Source organism: Artemia sp. Qi Xiang Cuo, chromosome 4 (genome assembly GCF_049724085.1).
Source record: "Artemia sp. Qi Xiang Cuo chromosome 4, ASM4972408v1, whole genome shotgun sequence".
NCBI lineage: Eukaryota > Metazoa > Arthropoda > Branchiopoda > Anostraca > Artemiidae > Artemia > Artemia sp. Qi Xiang Cuo.
In genome coordinates this window covers 37,933,666-37,950,473 of record NC_142797.1, presented here as the reverse complement: position 1 = coordinate 37,950,473, position 16,808 = coordinate 37,933,666, and the positions used below count along the sequence as shown (strand labels likewise).

At 34.2% G+C, this 16,808-nt stretch overlaps 1 protein-coding gene across 2 annotated transcripts in view; it reads left to right on the top strand.

The window, feature by feature from the left end:
• LOC148953088 (uncharacterized) overlaps nt 1-16,808 on the top strand; it is a 106,822-nt gene that overhangs the window by 62,571 nt on the left and 27,443 nt on the right. The window contains exon 1 of one of the 2 annotated variants that reach the window (XM_089088291.1): nt 8,061-8,171. The exons of the other annotated variant lie outside the window; for it this stretch is intronic. Coding sequence (XP_088944417.1) covers nt 8,126-8,171 — 46 coding nt within the window. The 5' untranslated portion in view covers nt 8,061-8,125. Of the gene's footprint in view, nt 1-8,060; nt 8,172-16,808 lie in introns of those variants that run through there. 2 annotated transcript variants of the gene reach the window in all.

The window sequence follows — 16,808 nt, the reverse complement described above, 5'->3', positions numbered from 1 at the left end:
CGAATTAGAATAAAAAGCTTTTTTAAAGTTTAAAAAAAAATTAGCGTGGAAAGCGAGGTATTGAAAATGGAGGGGGGGGGGCTTCAGACACGGAATAATTTATCTTTGTTTTATGTTTTGAGGTTGCTCTTTACTGTCAGTTGAAGAAAAAACTTTTTTTCATTTAATTATTACTTTAGACCGAATCAATAGTTACTATTCCTGAATTTACATTAAACGGCAGATTTTTCTCAGAGGACAGTTTTTATTTACGCGTTTAAAATTTTTTTTTTACTACAGCATGTTTGTCTTTACTAGGTCACAGCTATTGCTGCCACCATGATTACGAATCGTATTGTTGTAGCTAAGAAGTTGTTTTAACTGGGGTAACTCCATTGAATTAACTGGCTCAAGCGACTCCTGTATATGGCTTTTTGAAAAATTAAAAGTATTGGTTGTAAGAAGTTGCGATTTTATAAATCACTTTTTACCGCAAAAGTATCCTACCTTTTCTTCAAAAAATTACATAAAGACGTAATTTTTTTTCATCCTTTTTCTTGAGTAGAGATTTGAATCCGGAGTTTGGGATTGATTTTACTTGGATCACCCCTAAACCATCTTTTCACGTTAAATTCAGAGTAATCCTCTGCCAATTACAGTTTGAATTTCTTTTCTCCCTTTAACAAGTCATTTATATCCTGAGCAGTATCCTGTCTAATCGTATTAGAGACCATGAAGTTATTGTAGGAATTCCCCTATCACAATTCAGTAAACCGCAGATATATGAATTTTTGATGGTATTTTCCCATTCTTTCCAAGCAGTGAACTCCCTTCTAACATATTTTCTTGAGTGATTATGAATTGTTAATAACTGCGGGACAGCTGATGATAAAGGTGTTAGGTGGAGTGAGTTAAAAATCTGTTGGGAATCTCTAGTGACATGTTTAAAGAAGAGACTAAGGCAGTGAAGGCAGAGTTTCTGAGTTTTCTCACTTTTATATTAAAATTTGGCCGTTTTTCTCTCTTGATTTCCTGAGATAATGTTTGAAAGTAATGTCATACAATATCTTCAAATGCTCTAATTTGACAGAAGAAAGTCAAGTGCCACTAAAGGAGTATACTCGATTAACAATATATGCCTATTATCGAAGTAACTATTCTAGAGCCGAAACAAATTTGATTGAGCAAAGATGAAAATTGGTAAATGCCCTACTTCTTAATAATTTCCCTTTTATCTCAAATTTGTCGTTATTCTGCTTTTCCTTAATGTTTACTGAGGGCTCTCTTGTTGGTCTACGTTTTTTTTTCGTTAGTTGGCTTTATTAACGATGCGATGCTAAATAGGGTGGCTGGGTTCTCCGGTCCTTAGCTTGGAACTTACAAGGCAGGTCAACTGAGCAAAAAGGACCTCTGCAAAGACAGAACATAAAAAACCCAAACGGGCACATTAAAGATCGATTAAATCTATTGATGGACTTGAAACTTACAAGGAATGTAGACAGGGCAAAGGGTACATCAATATAGACAAAAATCTATGTAACAAATTTATTTGTATTTTTTTGTTACACACCATTTTTTTGCTCCTGAATTTGTGGCTTAAAAACACTGCCAGGTACCAACAGAGTATAAGAAGAAATACTGTTTTAGTAGAGCAGTGGAGTAAGATACGTCGGTATTCAGGGGTGCTCACAGGGTGTGGCTAAAGATGGCACCAGCCCTAATAAACACGAAAATGTAGACAGATTTGAATTTGTATAACTGAAAATCTCCTTTCCTATCGATCCCAAATTTATAGCTAACATATTATTAAGAAACTATTGCATAAAAATGTTACTGATGGAACTTTTTGCCAGGATATTCAAATTTTGCCTGAACTTCAAATTGCAATCCAGGATTGTAGTTTTTAACCAGAAAGTCTGAACGAAAACCTTATAAATTTTTCTATAATTACCCCATAACAATCTATATCCATTAAAACAAACCTTAGACTTTAGTTGTTCCAGCGCCTCTGGACGTAAATGAGTAGCCTCCGTCTTCTCTCCAGTGAGCCGCTACATAGATTTCCTCAAGCTCTGGGATGAGACTTTTCTAGAAGGATCTTCTGCCACGTTCATATGTCCTATGGAGCGTTTTCTTTGGTCTCCCTCGGTGACGGTTGCCTACTGGTTGCCAGAGGAGCAGAATTTTTTTAACTTAAGGTCTGGAAAGAGGGATATGTGTCCAAGGTATCGCCATCTTCATTTTCTCGATGCGATGATTGATATCGGTACGATGTCTGTTTGGTCTTTGCGGGTACGAATCTAGCCGTTGCTGACATGGTCACTCCAGCTGATCCTTGGATCTTGCAAAGATTTGAAAAAAGTCATGTCAAGAATGTTTTTCAAAGAAGAAAGTGTGACATTAAAACAATTTCTTTGGCAACACTGCCTTCCCATTTATGATCAATTTTTTTTAGCCTTTTCCAATATTTTCATTTTGCTTTTGATCATAAATGTGATATTAGAACACTGACATTAATTTTAAAATAATCTATTTCCATAAAAAGAAATGAAGCAAATTCGAGAAGTTAAGCTCTCTCTCCCTCTCTCTTTTTTCTCCTCTTTCCCCTCTCTCTCTCTTTATCTCTCCCTCCGTCTCTCTCTCTCTCTCTCTCTCTCTCTCTCTCTCTCTCTCTCTCTCTCTCTCTCTCTCTCTCTCTCTCTCTCTCTCTCTCTCCCTCTCCCTCTCTCCAAACTCCACCATTTACAAATAAAAGCTTGAGAGTCAATCGGAATCCAAGCTCCGTAGATAGGTATGTGATGTTCAGAAAACCACCAAACTAATAAATTCCCCTGCAACTGCAACAGATCAAATTGTCTATTGAAATTTTAACAGTCGGGTTCTGTATTTTATTTACTTTTAAATTGTAAGCGTTTCTTCGTTGAAAAATAACACTATTTCTTACAGCGAGGAGCATTGACTAATTACAGCATCGGTCCATAAATTTCAATCAGGAAAAAGGAATCAGCCGAGTGGGAATGGAGCATGTGTTGCATTCTCACAATTAGAAAAAGGCCTATAAATATTGGAGAGTAATTGGCCAATAACAATCTAAGCTCTCTTGATTGATGACTATATCTTTTTGCGGGAATATAAGGGAAAGCCCTTCCCGCAATCAAATCTTATAAATGCGTTAATAAACAGATTTGGCACAATGGCACCTACGACTAAAATCGTTATTTGCATAAATAAAAAGTCAGACAGTTATAAGCATCACTACAGCAGTAACTGAAAATAGTCGGTATACTGCTAAACTTTTCATATTTAGTATACACAGCCCAAACAAAATATCAAGTTTTAGAAAAAGCCTATAGCAATAAAGATTATGACCGTAATTTTGATGGATAAAAATTAGTGATTAATGTCTTAAGACTGCAGATGTGTATTACTTAAGTAGCAACAACATAGCAAAGTAGCAAGAAAGAAGTTTCAACTTGATCTCTAAGTTGTTTCTAACTTATTACAGATCCGTTATATTAATAGGTTCTAGGCATTTACCCCGGCAATTACCCCCCGGAAAATATCCCCCGGAAAATATTCCCCGGAAAATACACCCCGCGAAAAATACACCCCCCCATAAAAAAAATACCCCCCTCCTCGAAAAATACCCCCCGTAGAATACCACCCCACGAAAAATACCCACCCGGTAAATACCCCCCCCCCCCCGCGGAAAATACCCCCCCGTGGAAAATAAGGCTTTCCAAATTTGATAATATTATTTGAATTTTATTTTTTTAATTTCCGCAGGGGGAAGGAATTTTGGTACTTGTGTATTATGTGCCACTCAGTCAAGTTTACTCTGTGTAAAATTCGAGAACACACCAGTTTTTTCTTTAGTTTCATCATTACTTTAAAAATACATTTGGGCTATAGATTTGCACATTAGGGGGGGGGGGTAAGGTATAGCGGATCTGCATGCAAAATGTGTTTTGTACAATTATTCTGCATATTAGATAGATAGATAAATAAGTGTATTTTAAAGTCAAATATACGGTCATGAATACAGTAAAATAACATAAATGAATATAGTGAATGGGGGGGTGTTTAACCACCCGGAAAATACCCCAACCCAGAAAATCCCCCCGAAATATCCCCCCTGAAAAATTTCCCCCACGGAAAGTAACCCCCACGGAAAATACCCCCTCCTTGGAAAATACCCTCGCTGAAAATACCCCTTCCCCTGTGGAAAATAAGGTTTCTAAATTTGAAACTTGTATTTGAGTTGTTTTTTTTATTAGTTTTGTTGAAAATTGCTATAGAACGGGAAAATGAGGAATTTACACAACAGAAGTATCTTAAAAACCTAGAAAAAAAGCAAAAATACATTTGGGCCGAAAAGACTTCCATGTGACCTGCATTTTTTGGTATTTGCGGGGCCCAAATTAAAAAAAAAATTGAAGAACAGAAAAATGTAGGCGTACAGTCATCAAAATTTATCTAAAATATATGGCACCACCAATTTTAAGAGGATTTAGCTATCCTTCAAAAGGATAGTTTGCTTTGGGAACCAACAAACTCTAAACCGTCTACGTTTTCATTGACGAAAGCGCTGCCCGGTCCTATGTGTTAGTTTTTAGCGTCTCCTAGTTATGAAGCTACCGTAATTATCCATTAACCAATAAACAAAACTCGAAACTAACAGGAATTTAAGTAGATACTATAGTTAAACTCAAAACGAGCAAAAATTAAAAGGAGTATGGCTGACAACACCCAATTTAGAAAACACTTCTTTCTAGGTATATGGCCACTAAAAAATTACAGAAGAATAACGAAGTATCTGGAAAATTTGTTAACTAAAAAAAAAGAAAAAAAAATCCCAGTATAAAGTAATTGTAATGTTTCATTTAAATGTTCTTTCCAAGTGTTATAGGTTTATTTTTCAATGACCGCTTTTCCAAGTATTAACTACTATTAGGTTAATGTAGTGTTTCATTTAAGTGTTTTATGATGATTTCTGATCAAAGTTTATGTTATTTTTGCTTTCTATTTATGTTATTTTACTGTGTTCATGGCCGTATATTTGGCTTTAAAATACACTTATTTATTCATCTATCTAATATGCAGAATAACTGCACCAAACACATTTTCGATGCAGACCCGCTATACTACCTCCTCCCCCCCTTATGTGCAAATCTATAAACAAAAATTTATTTCTAAAGTAACGAAGAAACTAACGAAAAAACCGGTTTGTTCTCGAATTTTACACGGTAATCTTGAGTGAGTGACGCATAATGCACAAATACCAAAATTCCTTCCTCCTACGGAAATTAAAAAAATTAAACTCAAATAAAATTCTCAAATTTGGAAAGTCTTATTTTCAAATGGGTGGGGTATTTACCGGGGGGTATTTTCCGTGGAAGGATATTTTCCGGGGGGGGGGTATTTTCCATGGGGTGATATTTTCCTAACGAGAATTATCACATTTTTCTGTAAAACCGCGTCCAACGGGTTAAATACTAAAATAGCTGTTATAATTTTCTACAAGTTTTCTGTATGGTGTATCATGATCATGGCTGTGTCCATACGGGGAGGTTTCTGACTCCCCCCCCCCCTCCAAGAAAAAAAATCTATTCAGCTCGTGGAAACGTAACTAAAAGGCATATTAACATGCTTTTAATTTGTTGTTTTTGTAAAAATCTCCTGAAAAATACCCCCTCCCCTCAAACACAAATCCTGGATACTCCCTTGATCACAACGAGATTTTTCAATCGTGATTTTCTAGCCTTACAGAAAGATATAAACATTTAAGAATTAGTTGTATCCTACAATAACGTTTATCTTAGAATCTTGTTTAAAGTTCTGAACTGAGAAGTGAAATTTGAACTAAGCTTGTCTCGAAAGGCTTAGCCCTTGCCTCTTCCAGTGGCAAGTCCACTACCCCTGAGGGTAGTAAGAAAAAATCGAGACCTACCACTGGTAATTTCAGTACTGTCCGGCCGCTGGCCGTCCTGCCCAGTGTCTGATTACGAGGCAGGGGAAGGGGGTCACTCCCCCCAAAAGTTATGTATTCCCGACAGTGACGCAAGAAAATATCCCTCTATGAGCAATCCGAGGTGGGATATAGATGTTTTTTTTTAGTATTGGCTCTGAGTACCAATTACCGCTTACCAGTGGTGGCTGACAAGTAGAGATTGACTCTCCCCTCTCTTTTGAGGGGTGAGCGATCTCTGCTAAAACTGGCCTGAAGCTGGCGGACGGGATTCTCAGAATAGGGAAAGTAATGGTGGGCATCTTGACAGCATCAATGAAGGCCTTTCCACAAATGGTAAGAAGAGAAAACTAAGCCCTATTTCGAAATATCACGCCTGAGTGGGCACCAGTAACCCAGCGGCTATTGATGTTATTATCTGTTCTTTTTTATGAAGGGGGGAGGGGGTTAATGGGCCCTTGTGGTCTGATCCTCTGCTCAGTTTTTGAGTCCGCCAATAATAATGTAATAATACTTTTTGTACTTATACCCCGAGAAGCAGCGATAAGAAATGATAATAATAAGAGAACGCTTAATTCTAATGTGAGACGTTTATGCCTTCAAGGCTTTGGGTGCTTCGAGATTCTTGCACACTGAATGGAATAAATTTGGTAATTAACCTTAAAGTGAAGGTTTATTTAATGCTTCCAGTCAGTATATTATGAATATGGGACATAACATTGGCATTTGTTCAACCTGTGCTAGAAACATCTCAGAACAAATCAGAGTAAACTGGACTAAGATTAACACATTGAACACATTTGAAACCTTCTCTATTTCCTTCCTTTTCTGTTACTACTATTACTGACAACTTACTGCAGCACCAAGCCACCTGAGGCCAATAAAGCACCGTAGATCCTTCTCCATCCCAATTTATCCAAAGCTTTCCTTTCTACACACTCACAAGAAGTTCCTATTTTCCTTAAATCCTTCGTTACGACTTCCTCCCACCCCATTCGTGGACGACCTACTTTTTGTTTGACCCTAGGTGGTAGGCCGAGAGGGACGATCTTCGGCAATATGCCTTCCTTCATCCGTAGAACGTATACTAGCCATCTCAACCCTTGCCTCATTATAACCCTAAAAAGTTGGATAGAACCACGTTTTTCGCACAGCTGGGCCTTACAAAAAGGGCCTTATTGGACCTTAAGGCCTTACGGGTCTTACGAAAAGCTGGGATTGTCTACCATTGAGAGTTTAAAGTAATGTTAGAGGAATACCGAGTGAGCACAAAGTCATAGGTAGGTTTTTCATTATCCTGGGGAAAGGTAAATTTCCCCCTCCCCCTCCTTATTAAATTAATTAGCTTGTGTTTCATGAGATATATTGTATATGTTACTAACTGGCGCGTCAATAGATACTGCGCCAGGAGACAAGTGTACACCCTGATCCTCACTAGCTACCCCGCTGAGTGAACAGGTAGTGGTTCCTTGTAATAAAGTAATCCATTCTCAATTTCGCAACAGTGTAGCCTAAGGCTCGATAACAATCAAAAACTTGTGGAGAAGAGTAAAAATCTAATATAAACCCTTTCATTCACGTTTGTCCCATTGAATATTAGAATCCTATCTAAACTTGTTCATATAAATATTAAAACGTGGCATGTTTTCTTCATTTAACCAAAACCACTCCGCGGTAAAAGAAGGGACCCCAACTTCTCTCTGAGAACTGCTGATATGAACTTTAAAATATCGTAAGCTAGGTTGAGGTCTTAGCCACAATTTCAAGATATAATAAACATTGTTTATCCTTACTCATATATTTTGGCGGTATGTCGTTAAGATCCTCATTGACCGCCAGCCGAGCAAACATTAAGGGATCTTAAACATTATGACCCCTGTACGTGCGAAGACACAGACCATCGAAAAAAACTATTGTTTCTCCTTTAAAGTGATACCTAAATCTAGGAACGATTTATTTCCAAAGATTGAATAAATTGTTAAGTGTCCCATTAAGAGTCTTCTCCAGTAGAACTATCTTTCAGTCACAAGAAAGAATCCTATTCGGTACTTCATGACGCATGCGACAAATAATGAGGCGGTCTCTCGGTCCAAAGATTGTGCAGAAAAGACCATTAAATAGCTGCATTTCCAATATAACTTTGTTGGAGTGATTTTCAGCAAAGAGTTTCATTTTAGAATGGACAACGCTAAAGTTACTATTCTGAATAATTCGAAAGTATCTGGTAAGATAAATTTGTCTTTATGATTATTTTTCATAATATGGTTATACAAAATAAATCTAAATAACTTTTGCCTCTCTTCATATTTCAGTCACTATTTATAACTTTGTAGCAAAATTTATTCCGTAAAAATCCCTTCCAAGCACATGAGCAAGAGAGTGCTCGCTATCTGTGCTCGCTAAGATATCAAAACTTAAACGAGTTCCACTATGATGTCCAATATTTTCCTTAAAAATTCGCCTACTTTTTGCCTTTTTTTTAAGTTTGAGCTCCTTCTCCCGACATTTGGAATAAAAAAATTATTTATCTAATATCGTCTCTACTTACGGAACCTACGAGCTTGCACCCAGTTTTACATCCTTCCCTCCATGGTTGCGATGGGGAAAAAAAGTGACTAAATGCGTAATCCACTGATTTATGCTCTGGTGGTGTCGTCAATTCACGAGAATTTAGGAAGAAGAGGGCAGAAAGTATTTTCGAAATCCAGCACGGAATGCATCTCCCCCCCCCCCTTCCAATCTCATTGACGCTACTGTGCTCATGTGAAACATGATGATTCAGTTTCTTTTAAATGAAAGTAAAGAGCAACGTAAAAAGGAAACGAAAAAGAAATTATGATAACTGATATTGATAAATAAGTATTGTTGGACTAAAAAATGTTATGTTTATGTTTTTCACAAGTTTAATCATAAGAAAAAGTATAGCTTTAGATTGTGTGTGCAACGGGTGCCATGGTAAGGTAGATGGAATATCTTACTTTGTCTTTTTTCGCATACTGACCAATGGTCTGCGTTTCGCAGGTGCCGATCTCCTGATTTAATATCTTCGGCCGGGTGTGCAATGCGTGGTTCGGGGAAGATCATCTGACTCTGAAACGGGGAGGTTGGAAAATTAGCTTTTCAATAATTTTAAACAGATTGCCTATTTCCGAGTTGTTTCTTGATATCATTTTGACTCTAGGTGAGGCAAACTGTTTTTGTACGGGAGAAAGCGGCAGTAATCAGGACTTGGCTGCAGTCTCTTTTATCGCTTATAAAAGGTTTTAAAACATTATGTTTATGTTTGAATTCACCCCCGTCTAATAAATTAGAACTACTGATTCCATTTACAGAATTTTACAAATGAAAATATAGATAATCTACGATTATCTATATTTTCCGAATTGTGATTATCTATATTTTACGATTATCTATATTTACCGAATGATTTCCATTCGGTAATCTATGGGGAAGGGGAGGGGGAATAGCCAACAAATATCCATTACGAAGCTTCTCGGTAAAGGTGCTAAATTTCGTATTTTTCTAAGTAGAAATTAGAAACCTTAGAGTTAGGTTTCTTTTCCATGATGATTTTCATCGGACACTCTTTAATAAGATCGCACTTCAGTTTTCCACCTTTTACAAATTCATACAAATTATAATAATTTAATACATAAATGTAAAATGAATATATTTTAAGTATATTGGCTTACGAAGCTTATTTTCGGATTATTGTTATCAATATCCTATTTTTCTAATTTTGGTTTATATTGAAACGGATCGCTCTTTATCATATCTTAAATTCAGAAAAATAAAAAAAGAATATATAATTCCAGTGAATGAAAAGATACCCATTAAAACGTAAAACAAACATCACCCCTTCAAACCACTATTGTTGAATTAAAAAAAAAAAAAAAAAAAACTCTATTACATTGTTGTCATATTAGGTTATTCATTCTTGAAGCATTGGATGAAAAAGTCATACTTTAGCGTAAAGTTAATGGGATTGAGAGGGTGGCAATTCTCCTCATATACAGGATATTTTCAGTTATGAACTTTTGAAAGATAGATAAATATAAAAAAAGTCAGCTATTTTTGAAATGATTAACTGAGTAATTATGGTGACTTTACTTTTAATTTAAGCTTCACACATTTTTATATACTGTTATTCTTTACTCCCACACTACTGCTTTTTGCAATTAAGAATAGGATATGATACATATTACAAAATATCTCCGGGTATTTGCAACAAACAGAATTATAAAAATAAGAAATAAATAAACATCTTATCAACATAAATATATTTTCATACAAAGTAGTTTGCAATATGCTATAATTTCAAACGTGCACCGACTTATCCTGAGGAATATCCTCAAGCTGCCTAATAGTGTCAGTCAAATATAGTGTTTTGCTTCGCATTTAAAATTTTAAAATAACTTGTGAGCCCCTTGTCCTTAGTATTCATATTACATGCTCAGCCTAAATATAATATTCCGAGTGAGGAGATGCTAGCCTTAAATCCCCTCAGAAGTAATCGGAAGCATATAAAAGAAAAATTTGAAAATGTTACCCTAAAAATACATTTTTGACGGTTTAGAACCCCCTCCCCCACCAAAAGATCCACTGACTTTCCCCTGACCAATCGTTAGAAATATCGCGCCTACGGTCTATGTAATAGCCTTTCATTATTTATGGACTAATTAAATGTTTGGGGACATGCAGCACCATGCGGTTGTATGACCTCTAAGATCGACAATATACTTATATATATTATAAACTTTTGACTAGTTCTAATCCGATTGGCCATCTCAGAGTTTTGCTCGATAGGATTTAAATAACGACGAAGACCACACTCCTTTCCCATCATAAAAACAAACAATGGGTAAAACAATAGAGAATTTAACTAAAATAGTGACATTTGTTCAAACCTTAAATAAATTTTTTTACTATGTTTTAATGCAATTCTTGCTTTTTTAGCAGCTAACCTAAAAGGTCTCTTTGTTAGAGATTCATTGGTACAGGCTATTCGTTTTGTAATATGATTTGTTAAATCATTTCTAATAAAATTTTGTGTATAAATTATTGAGAGGCTACTGCGCCAAATCCCTATTCAGAGAAATATAATTATTTAGCTTAAGTGTAATTTCTATTGACTCGTGAAAAAAATTAACTTAGCACAATTGAATTGTAATTTAATTAAACAGAAAATTAATTAAGAATGATTTTAAAAATTGTAATACAAAACCAACAGCCAGCACCAATTAACATGTAACAAAAAAAACTTTTAGCTTACCGGCTAAAAAACCAAGAATCGTATTAAAAGTATTTCTTATTTATATTTATCTGAAGGAATTGCCTTGTTTCGTTTTGTTTTCTCTTTAGTCCTGGTTGAAGTTCCTTCATGTAATGATTTTGAGATTGTTTCATTTTTTTAATTTTAGATTTAACGATCGCGTTTTATTGTAAGTCTAGCGTTATTTCTATATCTGCTTTGCTGAGAATCTGTTACCCAATTTCTAGGGGAAGGGAATTAAATTTTGTATTTTGTTTATAGGAGGCTCATGCCCAAGAGCTTCTTGGGCATGCTGAATATAGTTAGTTGCTAAAAGTTCACCAGTGATTTGCTAGGTAAAGAGCCTGTGAAGACGGCTCTCAATATATCCAATAAAATAACAAGTTTTTTTTTATAATAAAGTAAAGAGCAACATTATAGCTTGAAATAAACGGAAATTATTTTATATATAAGGAAGGGGGCGCTCCTCCTTAAGCCCTGGTTTTAACGCTGAACTTCTATACTGTGTTACTGAAAACATTTATGAGTGCAAAAATGTAGTTAATGGAAAATTGGAAGTGCTCTATTCCCTCTCAGCATTCACACTGCCGGGTTCGCCCTATTTTTATATTAATTTAAAAAAAACTTTCCGAAAAATAATTTTTCAAAGAAAATTAAAGGCCATTTTAAACTTAAGCTCAGCAGATACAAATACCTTTTAAAATTCAAACTCAAAACGACTAGAAATTACTATTAAGAATAAATGAAACCCAAAACGAACAGAAATTGAATAAACAATCACAGCAAAAACCTACAACAAGTAATAATATAATTGAATAAATAGATCTTAAAGCGAGTAATGCTTAGATTGAATATGAATATCAAGCTTAAAACGAAAAAAAAAATCCTATTGAAGTATTAATGAAACTTAAAACGAACAGAAATTAAATAAATAATCAATGCAAACAAACATACAATAGTATTAATGTAAATTAATAAATAAATCTGAAAACGAGTGAAACTTAAATTGAATATGCAAATCAAGCTTAAAATGAAAAAAATCACCACAAACAAGAGTTTGGGTATGACCTCCTTCTCTCACTGTAAAAGTCTAAAACCTACTGCGTCCCTGGCGCTTTACTGAAAACTAATTATATGACAAATTTTCTTTTGTACTTAATATTGAAAATAAACATTGAAATTATACTAACATTTTGAACTGATGTACTTTCAGCAATTAATATCGTTATACATCAAATATTCAGTTTAATCTATTAGCTCTTTTTAAAGTTGCTAAAGACGAATATAGTCTCCCTATAAACAAATGATTGGATACTGCCTCCTTTCCTAACTGTAAATAAAAACCCAAAAGCCTACTGCGTCATTGGCGCTTAACTGAAAACGGATTATATTACAAATATTTTCCTTTGCAGTTCTTACAGTATTGAAAATAAAAATACAATTACAGTGAAATAAATTCTTGAACTGATGGATCTTTCAACAATTAATATCATTATACATCAAATATTCAATTTGATGTTGTTCCTACGGTAAATATATACCAAATCATATTATTAAGTTAGGAATAAAGTGAATACACCATTCGATGCCTTTTTTATGCTCATTACAAATATAATAATCATTTCTATCGGAAATTCTATCGGAATTTTAGCCCCCCCCCTATATAAGCCAATCCAGGGTATATATTTCTACATTAGGGGGGGGGGGTGGGGGGTGGTGGAGCTAAAGTTTAAACTTACCTCCCATTTACATCATAAACAAAATTTGCCCCCACCCCCCTCTAATGTAGAAATATATACCCTGAATTGGCATATATAGGGGGGGGGAGCTGAAAATCATTTCCGATAGAAATGATTATTATATTCGCAATCAGCATAAAAAAAGGCATCGAATGGTGTATTCACTTTAATCCTAACTCAATAATATGATTTGGTACTATTTACCGTTTATACTTTCGAAGACTGTTCAAGACGCATATAGTTTTCAGTAAAGCGCCAATGATGCAGTAGGTTTTAGACTTTTACAGTGAGAGAAGGAGGTCATACCCAAACTCTCGTTTGTGGTGATTTTTGTTCGTTTCAAGCTTGATTTCCATATTCAATTTAAGTTTCACTCGTTTTAAGATTTATTTATTAATTTACATCAATATCTATTGTATGTTTGTTTGCATTGATTATTTACTTAATTTCTGTTCCTTTTAAGTTTCATTTATACTTCAATAGGAAAATATTTTTTTTTGTTTTAAGCTTGATATTCATATTCAATCTAAGCATTACTCGCTCTAAGATCTATTTATTCATTTATATTATTACTTGTTGTATGTTTTCGCTATGATTCTTTACCTAATTTCTTTTCGTTTTGGGCTTTATTTATTGTTTAATAGTAATTTCTGGTCGTTTTGAGTTTGAATTTTAAAAGGTATTTGTATCTGCTGAGCTTAAGTTTAAAATGGACTTTAATTTTCTTTGAAAAACTTATTTTTCAGAAAGTTGTTTTTAATCAATTTTTGGTCGTTTTTTATTGCAAAAAATTTCAAGTTTTTTAAAATTCCTTATTTCAAAATCAAACTTAAAAAAAAGTACAATATTGATCAAAGTATCGAAACTGATATCAAAGTAACAATATCAAAATAAAAAATGGGTTTGTGTCAACCTCGGAGTTTTATTATCTGATGTTTGAACTGTTTTTAACAAAATTGCTATCTCAAAATTTTATCGGATGGGTTTGGGGAAAAAGGGTGGGGGGGACTAGATTGAGCTTCGGTCTCTTTTGAATCTTTAAAAGTGAACTAGAAATTGCTATTTTTAATCAAATGAGCCTTCTCTGAAGTTTATACGAGTATCCCTTCTATAAGAACCATATTTATCCCCAGAGTATAACTTACAACGCCTATCCCTGGGCCCTGGGGGGCTGTGTCGACCCTGGAGTTTTGATATCTGATGGTTGAACTATCTTTAACAAAATGGTCACCTGAAATATTTATCGGAGGGGGTTATCCATCCTATATACCCAAAGGCACGGAGGGCAGGAGGGGCTAGTTGCCCTCTGATCTTTTTTTTTCACTCTGAGAAAATGAACTACAAATTTTAATTTCTATTCAAATGAACCCCGCTCTGAAGTTTATACGAGCACACCTTCCATAAGAACTATATATGCCTCCAGAGCAATACCCACAACACCTACCCCGGCCCTGGGGGGGGGGGGTGTCGTTGTGTCGACACAGGAGTTTTTCTTATCTGATATTTGAACTATTTTTAACGAGATGGCTACCTCAAATTTTTTATCAGATGTATTTGGGGAAAAGGGCTTGGGGGGGACCAGTTGCCCTCTGATCACTTTTGACCCTTAAAAAGAGCCCTAGAACTCTCGATTTCCAATCGAATGAGCCCCCTTTAAAGTTTATACGACGACCTCTTGTATATGAAGTGCCTCTGGGAAAAAAATAAATGGAGTGTGGGGAAGGCTAGCTGCCCTCTGATCACTTTATAGTTTTAAGAACGTAAATACGACTTTCAATTTCCTATTAAGTTTTCCCCTTATGAATTTTGTTCGTGTATTTCATTTATAAACATCACTTCTGCCCACAGGGCAATAACAAAATCGTCTACCCGCGAGTGCTGGTGGGCTGTGTTATACTTGGAGTTTTTTGCAATATGGGCTTCGACAAATTTTTAACAAAATGTCTATCTCAAATCTTTTACCGGATGCCTTTAGGACGTGAAGGAGGGGGGCTAGCTGCCCTGAGATCTATTTTGGCTCTTAAAAAGTGAACAAGAACTTTAAGTTTTCAATCAAATGAGCCCTCTCTGAAGTTTATACGAGCATCTCTTCCATTACAACTATATATGCCCCTAGAGCATTACTCATAACGCCTGAGTCGGGGCCCTGGCGGGTTCCGTCGACACAGGAATTTTTCTTATCTAACCTTTGAACTATTTCTAATGAAATGGCTATTATAAAACTTTTATCGGATGGGCTTGGGGAAAAAAGGTGTGTGGGGGGCCAGTTACCCTCGGATATCTTTTGACTCTTACAAATTGAACTAGAAATTTTAATTTCCAATCAAATGAGCCCCCTCTGAAGTTTATACGAGCATCCCTTTCATAAGAACCATATACGCCCCCAGGACAACACTTACAACGCCTATCCCCCAGGGTCTGGGGATATCTAATTTTTTATATCTAATTTTTGAACAATTTCCAAAACACTGGCTATCTCAAAATTTGTAGCGGACGGGTTTGGGGAAAAAAGAGCGCGGGGGGGCTATTTTAACTCTCTTGACTCTTAAAAAGTGAACTAGAACTTTCAATTTCCAATCAAATGAGCCCTCGTTTGATTATATATTGATTATATTATATATATATATATATATATATATATATATATATATATATATATATATATATATATATATATATATATATATATATATATATATATATATAAATATATATATATATATATATATATATATATATATATAGTATATATATATATATATATATATATATATATATATATATATATATATATATATATATATATATATATATATATATATATATATATATATATATATATATATATATATAAATATATATATAAACATGGCAGCCTTTTGAGGGATTTATATCCCCCAAATATATATATATATATATATATATATATATATATATATATATATATATATATATATATATATATATATATATATATATATATATATATATATATATATATAGAAAATTTGTTAAGAACCTTAATTTTGGAAAAACAATATTTATGTGAGTGACGTCATTTTTAATACATTAGTATTGCAATGTCTTTGTCCTACTTGTCACACTTACTTGAAAAAATTGGAGATTTCTATGCATGGGAAAGTTTACATTAAATTGCTTAAAGAGCAAAAGACTGGTAATTGCAAAAATATTTTTATATACTTTGACAGGGGTTTACAAAAATTAAAAAACTTACAAAAAAGAGATCCAAAAGCTTGAAGCTTAGTAGAATTGGTTGTTAGAACTCGGACTTAAATTGCTTAAAGAACAAAAAATTAGTAATAGCAAAAATATTTGTATATATTGCGACAACGGATTACAACAGTTCAAAAACCTTTAAAAAGATAACCAAAAGTTTGAATTTTAGTAGAAATCGTTGTTAGAAAAACATCATTACCAAATTTGTTTTGTTATAAGCATAAGCAATGTCTTTTCAAGACATGTAAAAAGAGTTTGAAAAATTCTAAATTTCAGTTCAGAAGCTCTAAAGCTATTATTTAAACCGCAAAAATATTTGAGTTAAGAGCCTTAATTCGTTAATTCCTTAAGAGCCTTAATTTTGGAAAAGAAAGCTGTAATCTTCAAATATCTTTGAATATCCTAAATGTGAAAATAAATTAAATGGCACATAAAACTAAAAACTGGTAATTACAGAAATGCTTGCTTATATATAAAGACGGAATTAAAACAATTCAAAAACCTTTAAAAAGAAAACCGAAAGTTTGAAGCTTATTAGAAATTGTTGTTAGAAATCAGAGCTGTAATAATCAAATATCTTTGAATAGACTACAGTATGAAAAGACACTGAATT